The 19,448-nt window shown below is 52.3% G+C and overlaps 1 protein-coding gene across 6 annotated transcripts in view; it reads right to left on the reverse strand.

The window, feature by feature from the left end:
- Positions 1 to 19,448, reverse strand: part of PRKAG2 (protein kinase AMP-activated non-catalytic subunit gamma 2) — a 282,829-nt gene that overhangs the window by 201,422 nt on the left and 61,959 nt on the right. For all 6 annotated transcript variants that reach the window (XR_014246663.1, XM_082398971.1, XM_082398968.1 and 3 more), the window contains exon 2: positions 4,136 to 4,207. Coding sequence is in view for 5 of the 6 variants with exons in the window: in XM_082398971.1 (XP_082255097.1) it covers positions 4,136 to 4,207 (72 nt within the window). In the remaining variant the exon portion in view is untranslated. The remainder of the gene's footprint in view (positions 1 to 4,135; positions 4,208 to 19,448) is intronic.

Consider the following 19,448-nt stretch of genomic DNA (forward strand, 5'->3'; position numbering starts at 1 on the left):
CAGCTCAGTTTCCAGCAGTGACAAGTGACCTACGTGTCAGTGTCCTCATGCATCCAATGGGGACACTAGGCCGACTCGCAGGGTCGTCAAGATGACAGGATATACACAAGGGAAGCACCTGCCACAGTTCCTGGCACACAGCAGGTACGTCTGGGAGGTCAGATCTCACCGTCATGAATTCGCTACAAAGAGATCCTTGGTAGATGTGGAGAGTCGGGGAGGCCGGGCTGATTTACGGAAAGACTCCACGTGGGGAGAGAACCTGACCCTCCTTTGAGGGGGAACCACAGGGCTCTTCAGCACGGGGGCGGGGGGGACACGGTCATTTAGGGCAGACGTTCTAGTGGCCTGTCACCATCACCCTCTGGGTGCCACTGAGCCCGGAGCTCAGAGAGGGCGCTGGCTGGAGGCTGAGTGAAGGCCCAAAGCTGGTAAGTGCTGGGCAGGACCTCAGGCCCACGGCCTTGACCTTCACCACCACACACCTCCCGAGAAAAGCAGAAACGGCCAGGAGGCGGAGCAGCCTGGCCACGTGAAATGGAAGAGGAGTCAAGGTCAAGTTTGAAGGCAGAGGGCGGGAGTCACAGTAGGAGGCCAACCCCGCGGCTGCCCCTGTCCCCTTCACACAGCACAGTGAGCCCTGCCTAGGGAGGAGGGATTGCTGAGCAAAGCCGACGCTCACTGCACGCAGGGAACAAGACGTGGGCGAGGACGGGGTCCCCGCGAGACCCTGGGGAACAGCAGGCGAGACAGGGCTGCCCTGAGAGTGGCCCAGACGGGGAGAGATGTCAGAGGGAGACACTGCCCATCACGGGGCCCTGAGCAGGGAAGGCGCTGAAAGCCGACGGGATGTGCACAGGCCGATGGGCGGAGGTGTCCCAGGGTTGGGGGGGAGAGAGGAGCTGGAGCCGGGAGGACAGAGAGCCACTCACTTGGGCCACCGCGGACGGGTCACTGGGGCAAGTTGAGCCAAATGGCAGTCTCGAAGGGCCTGGGTGCCAGTTTGAACCTTATCTGACGGGCAAGGGGAGCCCTAGGATTCTCCGGACTGGGATTGACTCCAATTCCGGGCTCAGAATTGCAGGCCAAAAGAGCCAGGCACTCAGCCATCGGGCTTCGGGAGGGGGCTCCAGAAAGCAGGCCCTCTCCCCACACGGCCAGACAGTGGTGGCTGTGGCCCATCCCAGCCTTGTCCCCCGTGTCTCCCGCCCTGACCCTGGCGAGGGGGCGGTGGCGGTGGGCCCCCGGGTCTGCTTCCTGCAGGGTGGGTGGGGTGGCGTGGATCTCGGCACGATCGCAGCCACTAGGGACAGAGCCCATGCCTCTTAGCAAGCTGCAGTGAAGTGACACATTGCTAAACGTAACGGCACGCTTCCCTGGCTTTGGGTGAACGTGAACGAAGGGCCCAGAGCCTCCCGAGTGCCTGCCGGCTCTGCAGAGCCACGGGGCGGGCTGTCAGGCCACCGCGAGCAGAGCTTCCAGGCCCACCTCTGCCTGCCACTGCAGGGAGGGCCGCGGGGGCCAGGGCCAGGCCACCCGGGGCTCGGTCTCAGCTGCGTCCCCGAGGATGCAGGAAAGCAAAGAAGAGGGTTGCAAGTGTGAAGGTGAGCGAGGGGGTCAGCGGGGCTGGGGTCAGCGGGGCCTCGGCGGTGACTGACAGCTGGGCACTGGGCACCCCTTGGGAGCTTGAGGGAAATGGGCGTGGGCGAGGGGGTTAAAGGTGAAAGGCGCCAGGAAAGGGGGGGCCGAGTTGGACAAAACCTCGAGGTGAGGGTCTGTGGAGCCCGACTCAGGCTGGGGGGGGTGTGGAGGCTGTGCCAGTGCCCTCGGTGCCAGCGTGCTGACGGTGCGCGGCTCGGGTCTGAGTCCCTGTGCGCTCCGGACGGAAAGGTGCTGGCGTTCTTGGCAGAGGGGAGGGAGGAACGGTGCCCACGGCCAGCAATGGACAAGAGGGCCCAAGCCACGTCTAAGGCCTGGCCAGATGCCACGTTCCCGACGGCTCGGGTAAATGGGTCGTGCATGCACCCCTTCACGGTGCTCCGAAGTGGGGGATGTCCTGAGGCCACGCCTGCGTTCCCAGACTGCCCTTGAGCACGTGTCCCGGGCCAGTCACTGCTCTACGTCTGCTCCATCGACAAGCTCATTTAATCCTCATAAGGAAAGGTGAGCACCGTCACGAGCCCGGGTTTGCCGATGGGGAGACAGGTTCACAGAGAATATCTTGTCCCAGGTCACACAGAAGGGAAGTTGCCAGGAAAGATGAACAAAGGAGCCGGGCTCCTCATCCCAGGATCAAGGGACACAGACGGGAAAACCTGTGGTCATTTGGGCATTCCACAGACTGCCCCAGACCAGGCTATGCTGGCTGACCCAGAGTGACCACAGTGGTGTTGAATGATCCCAGGGACGTCGACGGCACTGACCTTCCTCCCGATACTGGCCCGGGAGCTGCACACAGAGCTGTGCAGAGTCAAGGTGACCAGAAGCCCTTGCACCGCGATGTGCTATGTAACAAAGAGCTGCCACCTCTGGGAACAGGGGGACCAGGAAAGGGGACAGGTGGGAAGACCAGGCAGCTCCTATATCCACTGATGCTTGGGAATGCAGGGTTGGAATCATCGTTTTCTTTTTTCTCAGCTGCGCTGCGTGGCTTGTGGGATCTTAGTTCCCCGACCAGGGATTGAACCCGTGCCCTCAGCAGTGAAATCGCAGAGTCCTAACCACTGGACCGCCAGGGAACTCCCAGGGTTGGCATCCTTGAGTCAAGAGCACCCGTAAAGGGGAGCTCAGCTGTGGCCCCTCCACTGAACTCTGCGTGGTACCTAGATGGGCGAGGAGGCCGCCAAGTGTCCAGTCCACATTCAGCTTGGCAGTCACTGAGGATTTGCAGTTCCCTAAGGAGATGGGGATCTTAGTCACAGGGTACAAAGATGCAGAGATGACCCAGAAAGGGCAGGAAGCCTCTGTGCGGTACCTGTCCGGCTGACGACACTTCCCTGCAGGGCCTGCGCCACTGGCCCCAGTTCAGGGTGTCCAGACGCAGCGCAACGCACACTGGGCTGAGCACCAAGCAACCCAGACTGAAGCCGGCTTGGTTATTAAGCAGCCCTATGACTGTGGGAAAGTCTTTTCACCATCCTGAAGTCCAGTTTCTTCATTTAAAACCCAAGTGTAGGTGCTGCGTGGGACCCCAGGACCTTTGCACAATCTCGGAAGGAAGTCCCAATAATGATGGAGATTCACATTTGCCATCAGCCTGGTGGGATGAGGGACGTGGAACCTCCAGGGCCAAAGAATTCAGCCTAGCTCTTATCTCTGCTCTCAGACACTGCCCACGGCGGCCCCTCCCGAAGCCTCGGCCCACCAGCCGCCCCAGCCGTCTGCCCCACACTCACCCTGACCGCGGGCCACCTTGACCTCCCTTTGCTTGCCATGGCCAACCCACCCACCCCGGGACGCGCACTCCTCAGCTGCCTGCCCTCCACGGCCCCAGCTTCCTTGTGGAGGAAAGACTGACCAGCGGGAGAGGGGAGAATGTGGATTTAAGAGAGGAAAGGAAAAGGGGGAAAGAGGACAGAAGGGAGAGGAACGGGGCGAGGAACGGGCAGGGAGAAGGGGCTCCCGCCTGCGGGGGAGACAGTTGGTCTCCACATCCCGCTTTCACTGATGCTTTCAACCTCCTCTCTTCGCTAATTAGCTCCTCGGCGCTCAGGGTGCCAAGCTCACTGTCAATCTTCGGCATCACCTCTGCCCTCTTTGGGGAGCCCAGAGGGAAGAGAAGAGAAGAGAAAGGAGTGAAGCCTGGCAGGTGTGAGGCTGAGCTCGGCTGCAGCCAGGTGCACGGGTGGGAGCGCGGGTGGGAGCACAGGTGGGAGCGCAGGTGGGAGCACAGGTCAGAGCACAGATGGGAGCACAGGTGAGAGCACAGGTCAGAGCACAGGTGGACATGTAGGTGGGAGCACAGGTGGATGTACAGGTGAGAGCACAGGTGGACATGTAGGTGGGAGCACAGTGGATGTACAGGTGAGAGCACAGGTGGAAGCACGGGTGGATGTGTCTTGGGCTCGCGCTGAGGGAGTTCTGCCTCAGTGGCACCTCAGGTGAGCCGTGAGAAGCTGTGAGGAAGGTGGCTTACCTTACGAGATGGATGCTTTTCTGAACTCTCCAGGTCTCCATCCAGGAGCGGCATGGCAAAGGAACTCAGGTCCTAGGACGGAAAGAGAGCACGTGGTCAACGACCTGGACCCTCAGGTGCCCGTCTGGCCTCGTCCAGGGCCGCTCCTGGCTCTCTGTGTGTATCACCAGCCCCTCCCCGAGTCCTCCTCGAATGTCAAGCACCAGGGAGGACGCGGAGGGCCAACAAGGTGAAAGGAGGGGTGGAGACGCGCTGGCCCCCCCTCGGAGATCCTGCCCCACCTCCAGCTTCCCTTCCCATCCCCCCCCAGGGAAGGAGCAGGAAGAAGAGGCCGGGACCACAGGGCAGGAGGAAAAGAGCAAGGGAGGAAAGCAGAAAAGGGGAGGGCAAAGCCCACCTCGGCGCTCTGGGGAGAGGCCGATGCGCAGGACTTCATTTCATGACGCGAATGTGGCCCAAGGAAGTGTGTCCTCCTGGAAAGATGACAGGGCCGCATGAGAGGGCTGGCCGCTGGGGCAAAGCGGTCAGAAAAGCCTGAGGACACCGTGGCCCAGAGAGATGGCCTTGGGGGGAGTAGCTCGCCAAAGACTCATGGTGTCTAAAATGAAGTCATCGCGTCCCCGTCACCCTGCTCCCCCTTCCTCCTGTTTCTTGCCCGGTGGAAACCTCCATGCCTGGACAGGAACTGCACCTGGGCAGTCCTCCACCGGGAGAAGCTGCTGCATCCCTAACCTTTTGTTTTTTTTTCTTTTTTCCTTTTTTTATTGTGGTAAAATACATGTACACAAGATTTACCATCTTAACCATTTTAAGTGTACAGTTCAGTACAGTTAAGCACATTCACACTGTTGGGCAACTAACCTCCAGGGCCCTTCCCTTTGCAAACTGAAACTCCATATGCATTTGACAACCAACCCCCAGCCCCCTGCCCCAGCCCCTGGCACCCCCTGCCCCCATTCTACTTTCTGTCTCTATGAATGTGACAACTCTACGGACCTCATGTAAGTGGAATCGTACAGTATTTGTCTTTCTGTGACGGGCTTATTTCACTTAGCATAATGTCCTCAGGTTCATCCGTGTTGTAGCGTGTAACAGAATTTCCTTCCTTTTAAAGGCTGAATAATGTTCCATTGTATGGATAGACCACATTTTGTTTATCTGTTCATCCATCAAGGGACACAGGGTGCTTCCACGTTTTGGCTACTGTGAATAATGCTGCTATGAACACAGGTGTTACGGATTGAACTGCGTACCCCTCAAAACTCATAGGTTTGAAGTTCCCACCCCCATTACCTCAGAATGTGACTGTATTTGTAGAGAGGGTCTTTGAAGAGGTAATTAAGTTAAAATGAGGTCATATGGATGGGCCCTCCAATAAGACTTCAATCCAGCAGCACTAGTGTCCTTATAAGAAGAGAAGATCAGGAAACAGACACAGAAGGAAGACACATGAAGACACAGAGAGAAGATGGCCATCTACGAGCCAAAGAAGGAGGTCTCAGAAGAAACTCACCCTGGCGACACCTTGGCCTTGGACTTCTAGCCTCTAGAATTGTGAGAAAATAAATTTCTGTTGTTTAAGCCACCCAGTCTGTGATACTTTGTTATGGCAGCCCTAGCAAACTAATACAGTGAGTGTACAAATATCTCTGAGACCCTGCTTTCATTTCTTTTGGGTATATACCCAGATGTGGAATTGCTGGATCATATAGTAATTTATTTTTAATACTTTTGAGGAACCCCCATACTTTTTACGTAGCAGCTGCACAATTTTACATTCCCACCAGTGGTACACAAGGGTGCCAGTTTCTCCACATCCTCACCAATACTTGTTATTACTTTCTGTTTTATTTTAGTTTTTGTTTTTTATGGTAACCATCCTAATAGGTATGAGATGGTACCTCACTGTGGTTTTGATTTGCATTTCCCTAATGATTACTAATGTTGAGCATCTTTTCTTGTGCTTGTTGGCTATTTGTATATCTTTTCTAGAAAAACGTCTATTCAAGAAGTCCTTTGACTATTTTTTAACCAGCTTGTTTGTTGCTGAGTTGGTAGGAGTTCTTTATATAATCTGGATATTAACCTTTTATCAGATATATGAATTGCAAGTATTTTCTTCCCATTCTGTAGGTTGCCTTTTCACTCTGTGGATTGTGTCCTGTGGTGCACAGAAGTTTTTAATTTTGATGTAGTCCAATTTATCTGTTGATATTTTTATCAATACTTTGTTGCCTGTGCTTCGGTGTCATACCCAAGAAATCATTGCCAAATCCAATGTCATGGAGCTTTTCCCCTGTTTTCTTCTAAGTTTTACAGTTTAAGCTCTTATATTTAAGTCTCTGATCCATTCTGAGTTACAGAAGTTACCCCCCTTATCAGCAGTTTTGCCTTCCAAGATTTCAGTTACTTGAGGTCAACCAGGGTCCAAAAGTATTTAATGGAAAATTCCAGGGACTTCTCTGGTGGTCCAGTGGTTAAGACTCCATGCTCCCAATGCAGGGGGCCCGGGTTTGATCCCTGGTCAGGGAATTAAATCCCACATGCATGCCACAACTAAGAGTCCACATGCCGCAACTAAAAGATCCCGCACATTGCAGTGAAGATCCTGCATGCGGCAACTAAGATCTGACGCAGCCAAATAAATAAATAAATAAGGGGGAAAAAAAAAGAAAATTCCAGGGACCTCCCTGGCAGTCCAGTGGTTAAGACTCCGTGCTTCCACTGCAGGGGGCGCGGGTTCGTTCCCCGGTTGGGGAACTAAGATCCCACATGCCTCACAGCGTGGCCAAAATAATAATAATAACATAAAATACAAATTTAAAAAAAAAGAAAATTCCAGAAATAAACAATTCATAAGGTTTGAGTTTCGTGCCACTCTGAGTAACTTGATGAAATCTTGCACTGTCCTGCTCTGTCCCAGCTGGGACGTGAGTCATCCCTTTGTCCAGCATATATCCACACAGTACATGTGCTACCCCCTCGCCAGTCACTTAGTAGCCGTCTTGGTTATCCGTTCGACTGTTGCGGTATCGACAGTGTTTGTGCTCACACGATCCTTATTTTACTTAATAATGGCCCCAAAGTGCAAGAGGAGTGACACTGGCAATTTGGGTATTCTCTTATTGAGCCTACTTCATAAATTAAACTTTATCCTAGGTATGTATGTATAGGAAAAAGCATAGTATCCACGGTTCAGTTCTATCCATGGTTTTAGGCATCCACTGGGGGTTTTGGAACATATTCCCTGTGGATAAGGGGAACTACTGTAGTTTTTGTATATTGTATAATAAGGTTAGGGTCCAACTTTATTCTTCCACATGTGGATATCCAATTTTCCCAGCAGCACCATGTATTGAAAAGACTATCTTTTCCCAGTGAATGGTCTTGGCACTTCTGCTGAAAATCATTTGGCCATATATGTATGAAAGAGTTTCTTTCTGGACTCTTTGTTCTATTTCATTGGTCTATATGTCTGTCTTTATGCTAGTACCACATTGTTTTGATGACTGTAGCTTTGTAATAAGTTTTGAGATCAGGGAGTATGAGACCTCTAACTTTGTTCTTTTTTTTTTTTCAAGATTGTTTTGGCTACTTGGGGTTCCTTGAGAGTTCATACAAATTTTAGGATGGATTTTTCTATATCTGCAAAAAAATGCCATTGGGATTTTGATAGGGATTGCATTGAATCTTTAGATGACTTTGGGTAGCATTGCCATCTTAATATTAAGTCTCCAATCCATGTACATAGGAGGTCTCTCCATTTATTTGTGTCTTCTTTAATTTCTTTCAGCAACGTTTTGTAGTTTTCTGTGTACCTAATCTTTCTTTTAAACCCTTCCACCCTCCCAACCCCTCTGCTGTAGGGTCCAGGTCTGCACCCTCCTTTGCCCAGCTCTCTTTTGGGCTTCCTAATTGTTCTCCAAATCTTTCAGCTTAGCCTGTTTCAAGCTATCTGCAAACCTCTGCTAGAACAGTGATTCCTAAAACTGTAGCCCCATTATGCTGGCCTCTGCCCTAAAGCCCCAGGGCCTCCACCATAGCCGAGGCAATGGCTCCCACACATAGTCCACTGGGACTTGCCGGCAATCTCTTACGTAGGCAGATTCCAGACTCAGCCTCTCTGGTGCTGGTTTATTTCAGCGTCCCAGGCTGGTTGCACCTCGGGAGTTGGGTCCCACCACAGAGTCGACTGGTCTGCGGTGCAGTGCAGGCTTCACGGTGATTCAGCCGGCGGCCCAGGCGGGGAGCCACCAGCTTCCCACGGGTGATTCACAGTCAGGAGCTCTCAGCCGGGCCCTGCAGGCTCCAATACAGGCCCCGGGGATTTGCCGACCTCTGCAGCCTTATTTCTGATGTGCTCTGCACCCCGTCTCCTTCTTTCAGCAAGAGCCCAGGCAGGATCTTGATAGCTTTTTAAACACAGCTGTGCAACTGTGGACACTTTGCCTGGAATGCTGTCTCAGCTCCTCAGTTCAAGGTCACCCTTCGCCAACCATACAACTCCTTCCTGGGAGAACAGACTTCGCTTCACTTGGGTCCCTGCAGGATGGAGCTGACCGCCTCTCTGAAGCTTGGAGCCCTTTCCTCCTGCCCACCTGCCCCCAGCTCCCAGCCCCAGGATCCTGGCTCACAGGGTGAACTCCTACTGTTATGCAAAGCACAATTCAGATACGATCCCTCAGGCAGAGTTCATTCTTCTCTTATCTGTGCTTCCACAGCACCTTAGACTACCTTTATTACAGGACTTATCATTTATCAGTCTATTTCTCTAACCGGACTGTGAACCGTCAGGGTGAGGGGAAAGCATTCATCTCGCTGTTCTGCGCCACATGCAGCAGGTGTGCAGAAGTGTCTGAATCAACTCCTGGACAAGGCAGCCCCTGCCCCGGCAGCACGTGTAGGGGGTGCACGTCTGTGCCGATGGGCGGGGGGGGCGGCGAACGGGCAGACCCCGCGAGACTGCAGGTCACTAAGGAGGAGGAGGAACCAGGTGTGGACGCTTAGCTCCTAATTTAACGAGTACCTTCCTCTGCGGTTTCAAATAATCATTACCCTCTCACTTTTGTTCAGCAGAGCAGTTCCCACACACCAAAGCCCTGTCGCACATACTCGGTTATTCCTCATGGAACCATCATGCTCTAGCGACTGAGGCCCTGGCGGTTAAGTGACTCAGGACAAGGCGGTCTCGAAAGAGCCGAGACCAGGACGCGGGTCTCGCTCCCATCCCAGGCTGCCTGGAGCCCTGGGCGGGCCTGCGGCTGGTCCCCTGAAGCTGGTCCCGCCCAGAGCGAGACGAGGAGGGCGCCATATCGGCGACCACGGCAGCGCGCGGTGCGTTTTCCTCGGTCAAGCATCCCCACAGAGAAGTCCCTTGGCACCAGTAGTGGACTTTGCTGGAAGGCTCCCCCATCCCACATTCCACGATGCTAATCTCGGCTCTCACCTCCCCGAGCTCACCAGGAAACAGTGCGCACCGTGGAGGCTGGTGTGGGAAAATCTCCGACTGCAGCGGTGACCACGAGACTCTCAGCAGGTGGAACGATGGGGACCTGGCCTCTTAGCTCGGCTGACATTCCAGAAGGCCAGGCACCGGGAGCTCACCCTGCTCACGGGGTTTCTAAAGTTTAAACGCCCACCAGAGCTTTGTGCCTCCCTCACTGCTGTGTCCACATCTGGCCATCCTGAATTCGCTCTCCCCGTCGGCAGGCATTCAGACACTCCCTGGTGCTGGGTGGCCAGTTCACTGGGCCACACTGAGGCACCAAGAGATGGCTCTGCCCTCTGGGATTGTCCTCAGCTGCACACACTGTATTTTAGACCCTGACCACGTGCTCCGGAGATAAACAGCAGGGTCTCTGGGGAAAGTGCATTTTCAGGATTTGGGCTGATAAAGTCGCCTGTCAGGAAAGCAACAGGACAAAAGAGAAAAGCCCCAGGTTTGAGAAAATTCCCAAGATGCGAGCCAACCTTAATACCCCATCCCTGCCCCTCTTCGGAATTTCAGGCAAAAGCCAAAAGTCTAACTCAAAACAGTAAGGTCTCAGCAGCAGGGCTGTCATTAATTTGCCATTAGAATGTCCTTAAAACTTCCATTTGTTGCCTCATTTGGTCCTCAGAGGAGCCCATACAGGTAGGAAAGGCAAGTGGTATCACCCCAGTCTATAGATGAAGATACAGAGGGTCAGAGAGGTTAAGCCACTTGCCCAAGGCCAGACAACCAGACAGTAGCAAGCAGGCCCTATAACCCAGGTCCACCCACTCCCAGCTCAGAGCTCTTTCTATTAAACCCTCCCACAGCCTTGGGATGGCTCAGCTCCAGTGACCAAAAACAACCCGGGGGACTCTTCCTTGGTGGCACAGTGGTTAAGAATCCACCTGCCAACGCAGGGGACACGGGTTCGAGCCCTGGTCCGGGAAGATCCCACATGCCGCGGAGCAACTAAGCCCGTGCGCCACAACTACTGAGCCTGCACTCTAGAGCCCGCGAGCCGCAACTACTGAGCCCGCGTGCCACAACTACTGAGCCCGCATGCCTAGAGCCCGTGCTCCGCAACAAGAGAAGCCACCGCAATGAGAAGCCCGCGCACCACAACGAAGAGTAGCCCCCGCTCGCCACAACTAGAGAAAGCCCGTGCGCAGCAACAAAGACCCAACACAGCCAAAAAACTGAAAAAAAAAAAAAGGACTAAAAAAGCAACTTGGTATTGGAGGCTGTGAAGATACAGGGTTCTTCTATGCAAAGTGAGTCTCCGTGGCACAGTGAGATCACAGGAGAAGAGAACGAATGGAGAAGGGTCTGTACAGTTCAGTGATTCACTACCAAGGCAGCCTGTGATACTGTCTCTTTAAGGTCTACTTCTTAATTAAAAGTAATTCACCTAATACAACATTGTAAATCAGCTGTACTTCAATAGAAATTTTTTAAGAAGCATTTCATGCTGATGTGGCAAAGGACAGAAAAGTATCAAGCATCCCACCACCAAATTCGATCATCCACATTCTGTGTAGTTTGGGGTCTTATTGGCAGCTCAACCACTCCCCGGCCACTTATCCCAACATTTCTCTATACTGTTTACAACCAACTGATGTGTGAATTCTTGAGAAATGAGGGTTGTTTTACTCCCGTCTTAGCCTTGACAGTAGGTGTGTATCGGTCAGATATAGTTCTGCCTTTTCAGCATTTCTGATGCTTTGTCTTACAAAACTCCTTTGTTGATGCAGCTGGGCTACCCCAGAAAGAGCCCTGGTGAAAGTGCACACACAGGACAAACAGAAAGGCTGCCAGTGTCAGGGGCCATGGCCTGCACCTAAGGGCCAACGAGGGGTTTTAAACGTCAGGGTGACCACAGAACATTCCTGTGCTATTACCAGCCGTTAGACTCCTACCGAGGAGGGAACACTTTGAGGACAGTTTTGTGCTCCTACCCTGCTGAGCAGACCTGAGCCCAAAGAGTGTCCCTCAGCGGCATCTGGGGCTACCCGGGTGCAGAGAGCTGACCCAGGGCGCTGTCTGGGTGTCGACGAGCCCACACCCCTCGGGCACATAAGAACACGACCTGTTCACAGAGATGGAGCCGGAAGGCCGGGTTCCAGCCCAGTTCTGTGGTTTACTATCTGGGGATCTGGGGGATCTCGGGCACGTCTGAATCCAGTTTTCCATCTGTCAGATGAGAGGGTTTAGCTAGATAATTTCAGAAGATGCCTGTTAGCTCAGACATTCTCTGTTCTTATCAGTTGGGCTAAACAGCAGGTGGAATCAGGACCAGTTTAAGGGGGCGCTGCTGGGTTGAGAATAAAATGCCTCTCATCTTCTAGGATTTGTCATCAAAATAATTTTCTTCATCTCTCAAACTACCAAATACTCTCCACTGTTCTCCCAGCTCAGGGCAGAGTCTCCAGACACGGTGCGGGCTCCACCAACGGAGGGATGAGGGGGTGCCCCTTGCTTCCCTGCTGATGCTTCACAGCTGAGTGGGTCAGGACCCACACACATGTCTGGCTTTCTATCTTAATGTGTGTCTCAATCTGCTTCTTAAGTACTAACCCTCTAGTTTCTCAGGTGATTGCTAAGGTCCCTCAATTTTAAGCACATGCATCGCTAGTACAAATGCCAGGTGCATCCCAGCGGATGCTCAGCACGATTCTGGAAAGCCGTGAGTGGTGTCCTCAGACTACGGGTACCTGGCCCCCTGCCCTGCCTGTCCCCCTGACCCCCGTGCTCCCTGTCACCAACATGGGGGGCTGCTCGCACCATCCAACCTCGTCTGCGCCCGAGCTGTTGGAATTGTGGCGAAGGCCTTGGTGAGGCCCTCGCGTGGGATACCCAAGGGAGGCGTCTCCAGATGGACTGGCTTTTGCTCAATCCCTCAAAACCACCAAATGGGCAATTCTTGATACTAATGTTGGGGGCGGTAACCAGAGCCATGGTCACTTGGAGCCTTTGAGAACAGTCATGTTACATAACGACTCTCAGAAAAATAAGGAACGAACCCAGAATCACTGGAACTCGGCAACAGGGGAGGGACAGGGGACAAATTAGGGAAAAAGCCTAAACGTAACTCTCGGAGAAGTTCCAGAATTATTTATTTTCCATAGAAGACATCATGGTTTCTGAGTGCACTCTGAGAGGCTTCCTGATGTAAAAGAGAAAAGAAAACCACTATTTTTCGCTCCTGCAGTCACCCTCCCACCTCCCCTCACCTGGTGGTCCCAGGATTGATTCACATAGCTGTTTGGGGGCTCCCTCGCTGCCCTGGCCAACGACCCTGGGTCTTTGTGCCCATGTGATGCCTACTGACCAACAGCGGGAGGGAAAGTGCTTCGGCCCCACGGTGGGCAGGACTTTCTCCCAAGAAAGAAGCCCTGGGCCGTGCAAAAGGCAGAAATCTGGCAGCCTGACCCTCCTTGGTGTTAAGGGAGTATCCTGCCCCACTGCTGTCCCCAATTCCTCACCCAGTGGCCTCTCCAGCTCCACAGCAGCAACAGACAGTAAACTCTTTTCTCAACAACAAGTAGCTTCAGAAGCCCTAGACCAGAGTAGTCAAGAGACCGCATTCTCCCCTCAGCTCTCCCCTAACTCTGGCATGGAGCAAAGCATTTTAGTCTCCAAGGGCCTCAGTTTTTCAATCTGTAAAATGAGGCTATAGTGCCTTCTGTATCACAGGGCAATGTTATGCAGACCAGATAGGATGATACAAAAGAAGGTCCTTCCCGAAACTACAATGAGGTATCACCTCACTCCGGTCAGAATGGCCATCAACAAAATGGCTAAAACTTATAAATGCTGGAGAGGGTGTGGAGAAAAGGGAACCCTCCTACACTGTTGGTGGGAATGCAAGTTGGTGCAGCCACTATGGAGAACAGAATGGAGATTCCTTAAAACACTAAAAATAGAACTACTGCATGACCCAGCAATCCCACTCCTGGAGGTGTATCTGGAAAAGACGAAAACTCTAATTTGAAAAGATACATGCACCCTTATGTTCATAGCAGCACTATTTACAATAGCCAAGACATGGAAGCCACCTAAACGTCCATCAACAGAGGAATAACTAAAGAAGATGTGGTACATAGATACAGTGGAATATTACTCAGCCATAAAAAAGAATGAAATAACGCCGTTTGCAGCTACATGGATGGACCTGGAGATGATCATACTAAGTGGAGTAAATCAAAGACAAATATCATATGATATCACTTATGTGTGGAATCTAAAAAATGATACAAATGAACTTATTTATAAAACAGAAACAGACTCATAAACATAGAAAACAAACTTATGGTTACCAAAAGGGGAAGCAGGGGAGGGATAAATTAGGAGTTTAGAATTAATAGATACACACTACTATATGTAAACTAGATAAACAACAAGGACCTACTGTATAGCACAGGGAACTCTATTCAATGTCTTGTAATAACCTATAATGGAAAAGAATCTGATAAAGAATATATATATATATCTGAATCACTTTGCTGTGCACACCTGAAACACTGTAAATCAACCATACTTCAATTTTTAAAAAAGGTTAAAAAAAAAAAAAAGACGGCCCTTCCCATAGTGCGAGCTCTCACGTGGAACTGGGTTCCATCAGGGCCACTGGCCAAGACGCACTCCGGCCTCACCAATCAAGGCCACGGAGAGGCCAAGGGCGTCACCCGGGGCAACCACCGACCTGGGAAGCCAGGGCAGTCTCTCACACTCCACCTGGGTCTGAAATCGGGTGAGGAGTTTCTGCAAGGACGCTAGCTGCCCCTCCTATAATTACAGAGCCGTCTTTATGCCTTTCCCAAGCAGAAGACAGACTGGTTAATAACCGGAGCCTGGCGATCCTGAAGCGGGTTACACGGTGCAGGCCGCCCCCAGAGGCTCTCTTCCCGCTGAAAGGCCATGGGGCCAGGCCCTGCCTTGTGGGCAGCCTCTGCTTGACCAGAGGTAAATGGAACCTTGGAAGGACCCATGGCCTCCTGGCTCTACAGCCAAGGATGCTGTGCAGAGGGGAACAGGGACTTGGGCTGTGGGACGCCTGGGGACCCCGATCCACATTCCCAGGGCCCTCCCGCCACACCCTCCCAGCTCAGGCCCCCAAAGTGACCTCTTAAAGGCAAATGTTCCCAGGCCAGGTCGAGTCCAGCCTCTGCTAACCACTGAGGACTAGGCCCCAGCCTCTGGTCTTCTTCCAGCCCGAGCCCCTCCCGGATAGAGGCAGTGGGAGGGGCAGGCTGGGTGAAGGACGCAGGGCGTCTGGGGGTCAGCTCACGGTCAGCAGGGAAGGAGGCAAGTGCCTGGGGGGGCCCAGGAGACACAGGGGAGGAGCCGAGCTGCCTGGTCTGCTGCAGCCCCCCCAGAGCCCATCGTAGGCATCTTTCACGCTCTTGTCAGCAAATATGGCCGGGGTTGCAGGTCCCAGATCCAGAACAATCCCAGTCTCCACAGGTGGTGTTTTAGGCCAAGCCAGGTGATGGGAGGAGAGCGCTTTGGGCTCTGATGACCAGGCGCCATCACAGAGCCTGTGATGGTTAATTTCATGTGTCAACTTGGCCAGACCACAGTGCCCGGTGGTTTAATCAGCACTGAGCTAGATGCTGCTGTGAAGGTATCTGTAGGTGAGGTTAGCATCTATAATCAGCAGGGTTTAAGGAGATCACCTTCCGCGACGTGGCTGGCCTTCACCCAGTCAGCTGAAGGCCTTAGAGCGAAAACTGAGGTTTCTGAAAGAGGAAATTCTGCCTCAAGATCTCAGCATCAACTCCTGCCTGAGTTTCCACCTGCTGGCCTGCCCTGCGGATTCAGGATGTGCCAGTTCCCACCAACATGAGCCAATTCCTTAACACAAATCCCTTGATATGTAATATTTATTATCTTAACACTATAATTATATTTGTAATATAAATAACATATATCAGTTAATATCCTATTGTGATATATAATATATAATGATATAAGTTAATATAATATGTGTAATACATGTAATATATACAACTGTTACTATTAGTTAATATTTATATTAAGTATACATTGTATATACTTAATATATTAATACGTGATAAATATATATTAAGGATATATATATGTGTGTATATTAAGGACACATATGTAGGATGTGTATATGCGTATACACTATGTGTATCTCTCACTCCTCTTGGTTCTGTCTCCCGAGCCCTGACTGATACAGAAACCTAGACCCCCTCCCCCTACCACCCTCGAGCTGGTGGGTGCTGACCTTGGGCGAGTCTGGCCGCAGGAAGGTGGCAGTTTGGAGACAGTCAGCTACCCCTAGGAGGGGAGTGGGGCCCACTCGGTCAGCAGGGGGTCTCTGTACACACAGAGCCCTGACTTTGTCAAGGACCTCGAAATCCCCAAGGGAGGTAGATGGATGAGAGGAAAAGACAGGTGTGAAAGGTCTTCGCTCCTGCAGGTTCAGTAAAAAACAGGAAGCAGCCCAAATAGTCCTATTTTTTACTGTCATGGAAGATTTACAATGTGTAAAGGAGAACAGCAGGTTGGAAAAGTCCCGAAATCACACTCTAGCGTCACCTGTGGAATGATGAGAATTGTTCTCGTGTCACTTGCTGGGGTAAGTGGTGTGAGTTTCCACCAGGCGTGCAATGATGCTGCGTGGTACCTACCCGCCATCTCCCTCCACCCACCACAGTCAGCTGACAGCAGGGAGACGCTTATTCACCCAGTAATGCGCTCCTCCACGCTGCCGGACACACGGGCAGGACTCAAATGGGAGTCTTTCCCCACACAAAACCGACACTGGAAAGGGGGCCAAGAAGCTCATTCACACTGAGACATAAATGACTGATGACAGCCTAGGGTACAGGAGACACCAAGACCTCATGATCAGAGAAGGATGTTCTAATGGGATCTCTCGGGCCACCTGGCCCATCTGAAAGCAAGGACAAACAGAAGTGGCTGTCTGTCAGAGGACAGCCGGCCCTTAATTTCTAGGGCTGTTTTCAACTCTGACATTTCATGATTTTACTAAGACAAACCTTAAGAGAGGGTCTGCAAAGACCAGCGCTGGGTTTCTGGGGAGGGTTTATTTACCCGCAAGTAAAATGCCAAACCACCAACTGAGACTGTGGTAGCCTTGGTGTTGAACCCTCTGTGGGCGCCATCCACTGCCCGGCCAGCTAGGTGACTCTGCTAGTCATCGGGCCTCCCACATGTTAAGTCCTCTCCATGAAGGAAAAAAGCAACCACGAGGGAAAGTGGAGACGCTGCTGGGTGCATCCCGCAGACCCAAATGGCCCCCGACAGCTGCCTCTCCACCCGCCTGCCTAGCGCTCCACGGGCAGCGGGGGCACCACAGGGAGAAAATCACATGCTTTGGGTCTGGGCTTCGAGACAAACTGCAGGACAGAAAACTTGAATGAGAATAAAATTGAGCCCCCAGGGAACATGTTTATAAGGTCACAGCACTGCTGGCAGCTCCGCGACACACCCTCCTCCATGCAGGGGGCTCTTATGCAAGACTCAGGGCTTAGAGACCTAATTTCTGCTCTCAACCACCTACCCAATGTGGCTCTGGGACTTGGCCCAGGAGCCAAAGTCCACACAGTTTTCAGCTCAGAATCTGGAGAATATCCAGTGTCCATATTTATAAAACTGTTTATCAAAAGATTCTTCCTAAACATTTCTGCAGGTGCCCAAAGATTCTTCCATTCCTACCTGTGGGTCACCACCTGCTCCGTGACCACATGTTACAGATTGAAAAGTACAAGGAGTTCAGGGGAAGGAGCAAACACCAGGGACTTGAATAGAACGCAAGGGCTTCTGCACTAAGTAAGCATAACGGAGAAGGTGCTTTTATTTATTCGCTCTAACTTTCATCCCAGGCTGAAGTGGCTGCCCCAGGAGCATTTAGCCACAGTTTTCTAACTAATAGTGCCAACCCATCAGTGGATCGTGAAATCGATTTAGCGGATTATACAACCACCAAAATATAAATTAGAATAAAACAAGGATGCATCTCATTGTTTCCTAAAATTGTTTCAATTATTCACACATAGACATGAATAAAATATACGTGTTACTGCGTTGTGGACAAAAAAGTCTGAACAATTGCGCACTGCATGAGCTTTGAAGCAGGGCGGGTAGATTTCAGAGGGGAGCCGACACCGCCTGTCCTTCTAGATGTCACGACAGTGAACAGGGATGAGCACCATCTTTTTCCCTCTGTCCTGGCTGAAGCTCTCTGACCTCTCTTTGTACTTTGTGCCCAGAAATACGCACACAGAATGGAGACAGAGAATCACATCTCGTCACTGTCATGGATGGGAGGTAGGCAACTCCGTACCTCCCCCCGACCCCTTTTTTTTTTTTTTTGCATGGCTTGTGGGATCCTAGTTCCCCAACCAGGGATGGAACCCGCACCCTTGGCAGTGAAAGTGCGGAGTCCTAACCAATGGACCGCCAGGGAATTCCCACCTCCCCTTTCATCCAACCGCATCCATCCCTCCCCTGGCCCTCTGAGCAGTGGGCACTGCTGCTCTGACCCACCGTGGGTCCTGCCAACCCCAGCAGTCCCAGGCCGCCCCAGACCCAGAACAGCAGTTACAGCCCTGGGGGCAACCACCCACCGAGACCCCTCCAGAGTGGTATCTGTCAGCACCTGTGCCCCCCTGGTCCAGGCCTACTGCAGACCCCCTGGCCTCCTGACACCTAAACCAGGGAAATAACGCAGTCGTAGGGTGTCGCCTTTGGAAAATGTCAGAAATCTTCCAACTTGATCCCCTTCCATTACGGGTCGGGTAACAGGTTTCCAGAGAGATTGGAGTGAGTTGCTCAAAGCCACATGGTAGAGTCATGACCGAGCCAGAACCAAATCCTGGTCTTGCAACTTCTAGCCAAGTTCTCTATCACACCGTGCCCTCTCTAGTTGACTTTGACCTTCTAGCTTACGTTTCCATTACATAAAATGATAACGACTGTCCTGCAGAGTCACAGTACAGACGGAGCCCCTAGCACGGGCCTAGCTGCCCTGCGCACCCAGGTGTCAGTTGTAATTATTACACAAGGTCGGCCATCCCCTAATTTCAGTTCTCTTGGTATCTTTGCGTCCTGCGACAAAGCTCTTGTTCCAAGTTGCCCTTTGTCATCCACTGGCTTTGTGTGAATGTATTACTTCCTGGGATTCCTCCACGCTTGGGGTCATGGCCATTAGGGTGAGCAGCTGCTCCGGGAACTTCCGGGAGCCACAGAAACCTCAGCGCCCTCAATCTGATGGAAGGCTGGAGGGCACTCTGCACAGAAGGGCTCCAGGTGCTGAGCGTCAAAGCCTGACGCAGCAGGTACGTGGAGACCAGCGGCTCCAGGAGATGCTATCTGCCCACTTCCCCTTCCTTCCAGGGCAGGGCCTGCCCGGGGCCCCTCGGGCACATGCCAGGCACACGCAGGGCACACGTCGGGCGGCTCCTCGTGGGAACTCAGAGTTCTCGGGTAGAACAGGGGGCACTGGGGGCACACGGCGTCCTCCCTCAGAGCCCAGTGGCCACTGAGGGTTCCAGGCACCCCACCTTGGGCCAGAGTCCCCCACAGGGCAGGTTAATGATGACACTCAAAACAGGCGAGTGGCTAGCTCTTTGCAAAATTTATTTTTTGGTCTTTTTTACTAACTTAGCTCCTATTGTTAAAAAAGAAGCTGAATTGAACCTATGCCCTCTCTGAGGCCTGGATACAGATTTCTGTTCCAACCAGCTGTGCTGATTGGAAACTCACATCCCACCTCTGGTCCTCGGTTTCCTCACCTGAGATAGGAGGTATTTGGGTCTGAACCCTGGAGCTCCTCCAAAGGCCTTCCAG

The sequence above is a fragment of the Balaenoptera borealis genome, assembly GCF_965194805.1.
Source record: "Balaenoptera borealis genome assembly, chromosome: 7".
NCBI lineage: Eukaryota > Metazoa > Chordata > Mammalia > Artiodactyla > Balaenopteridae > Balaenoptera > Balaenoptera borealis.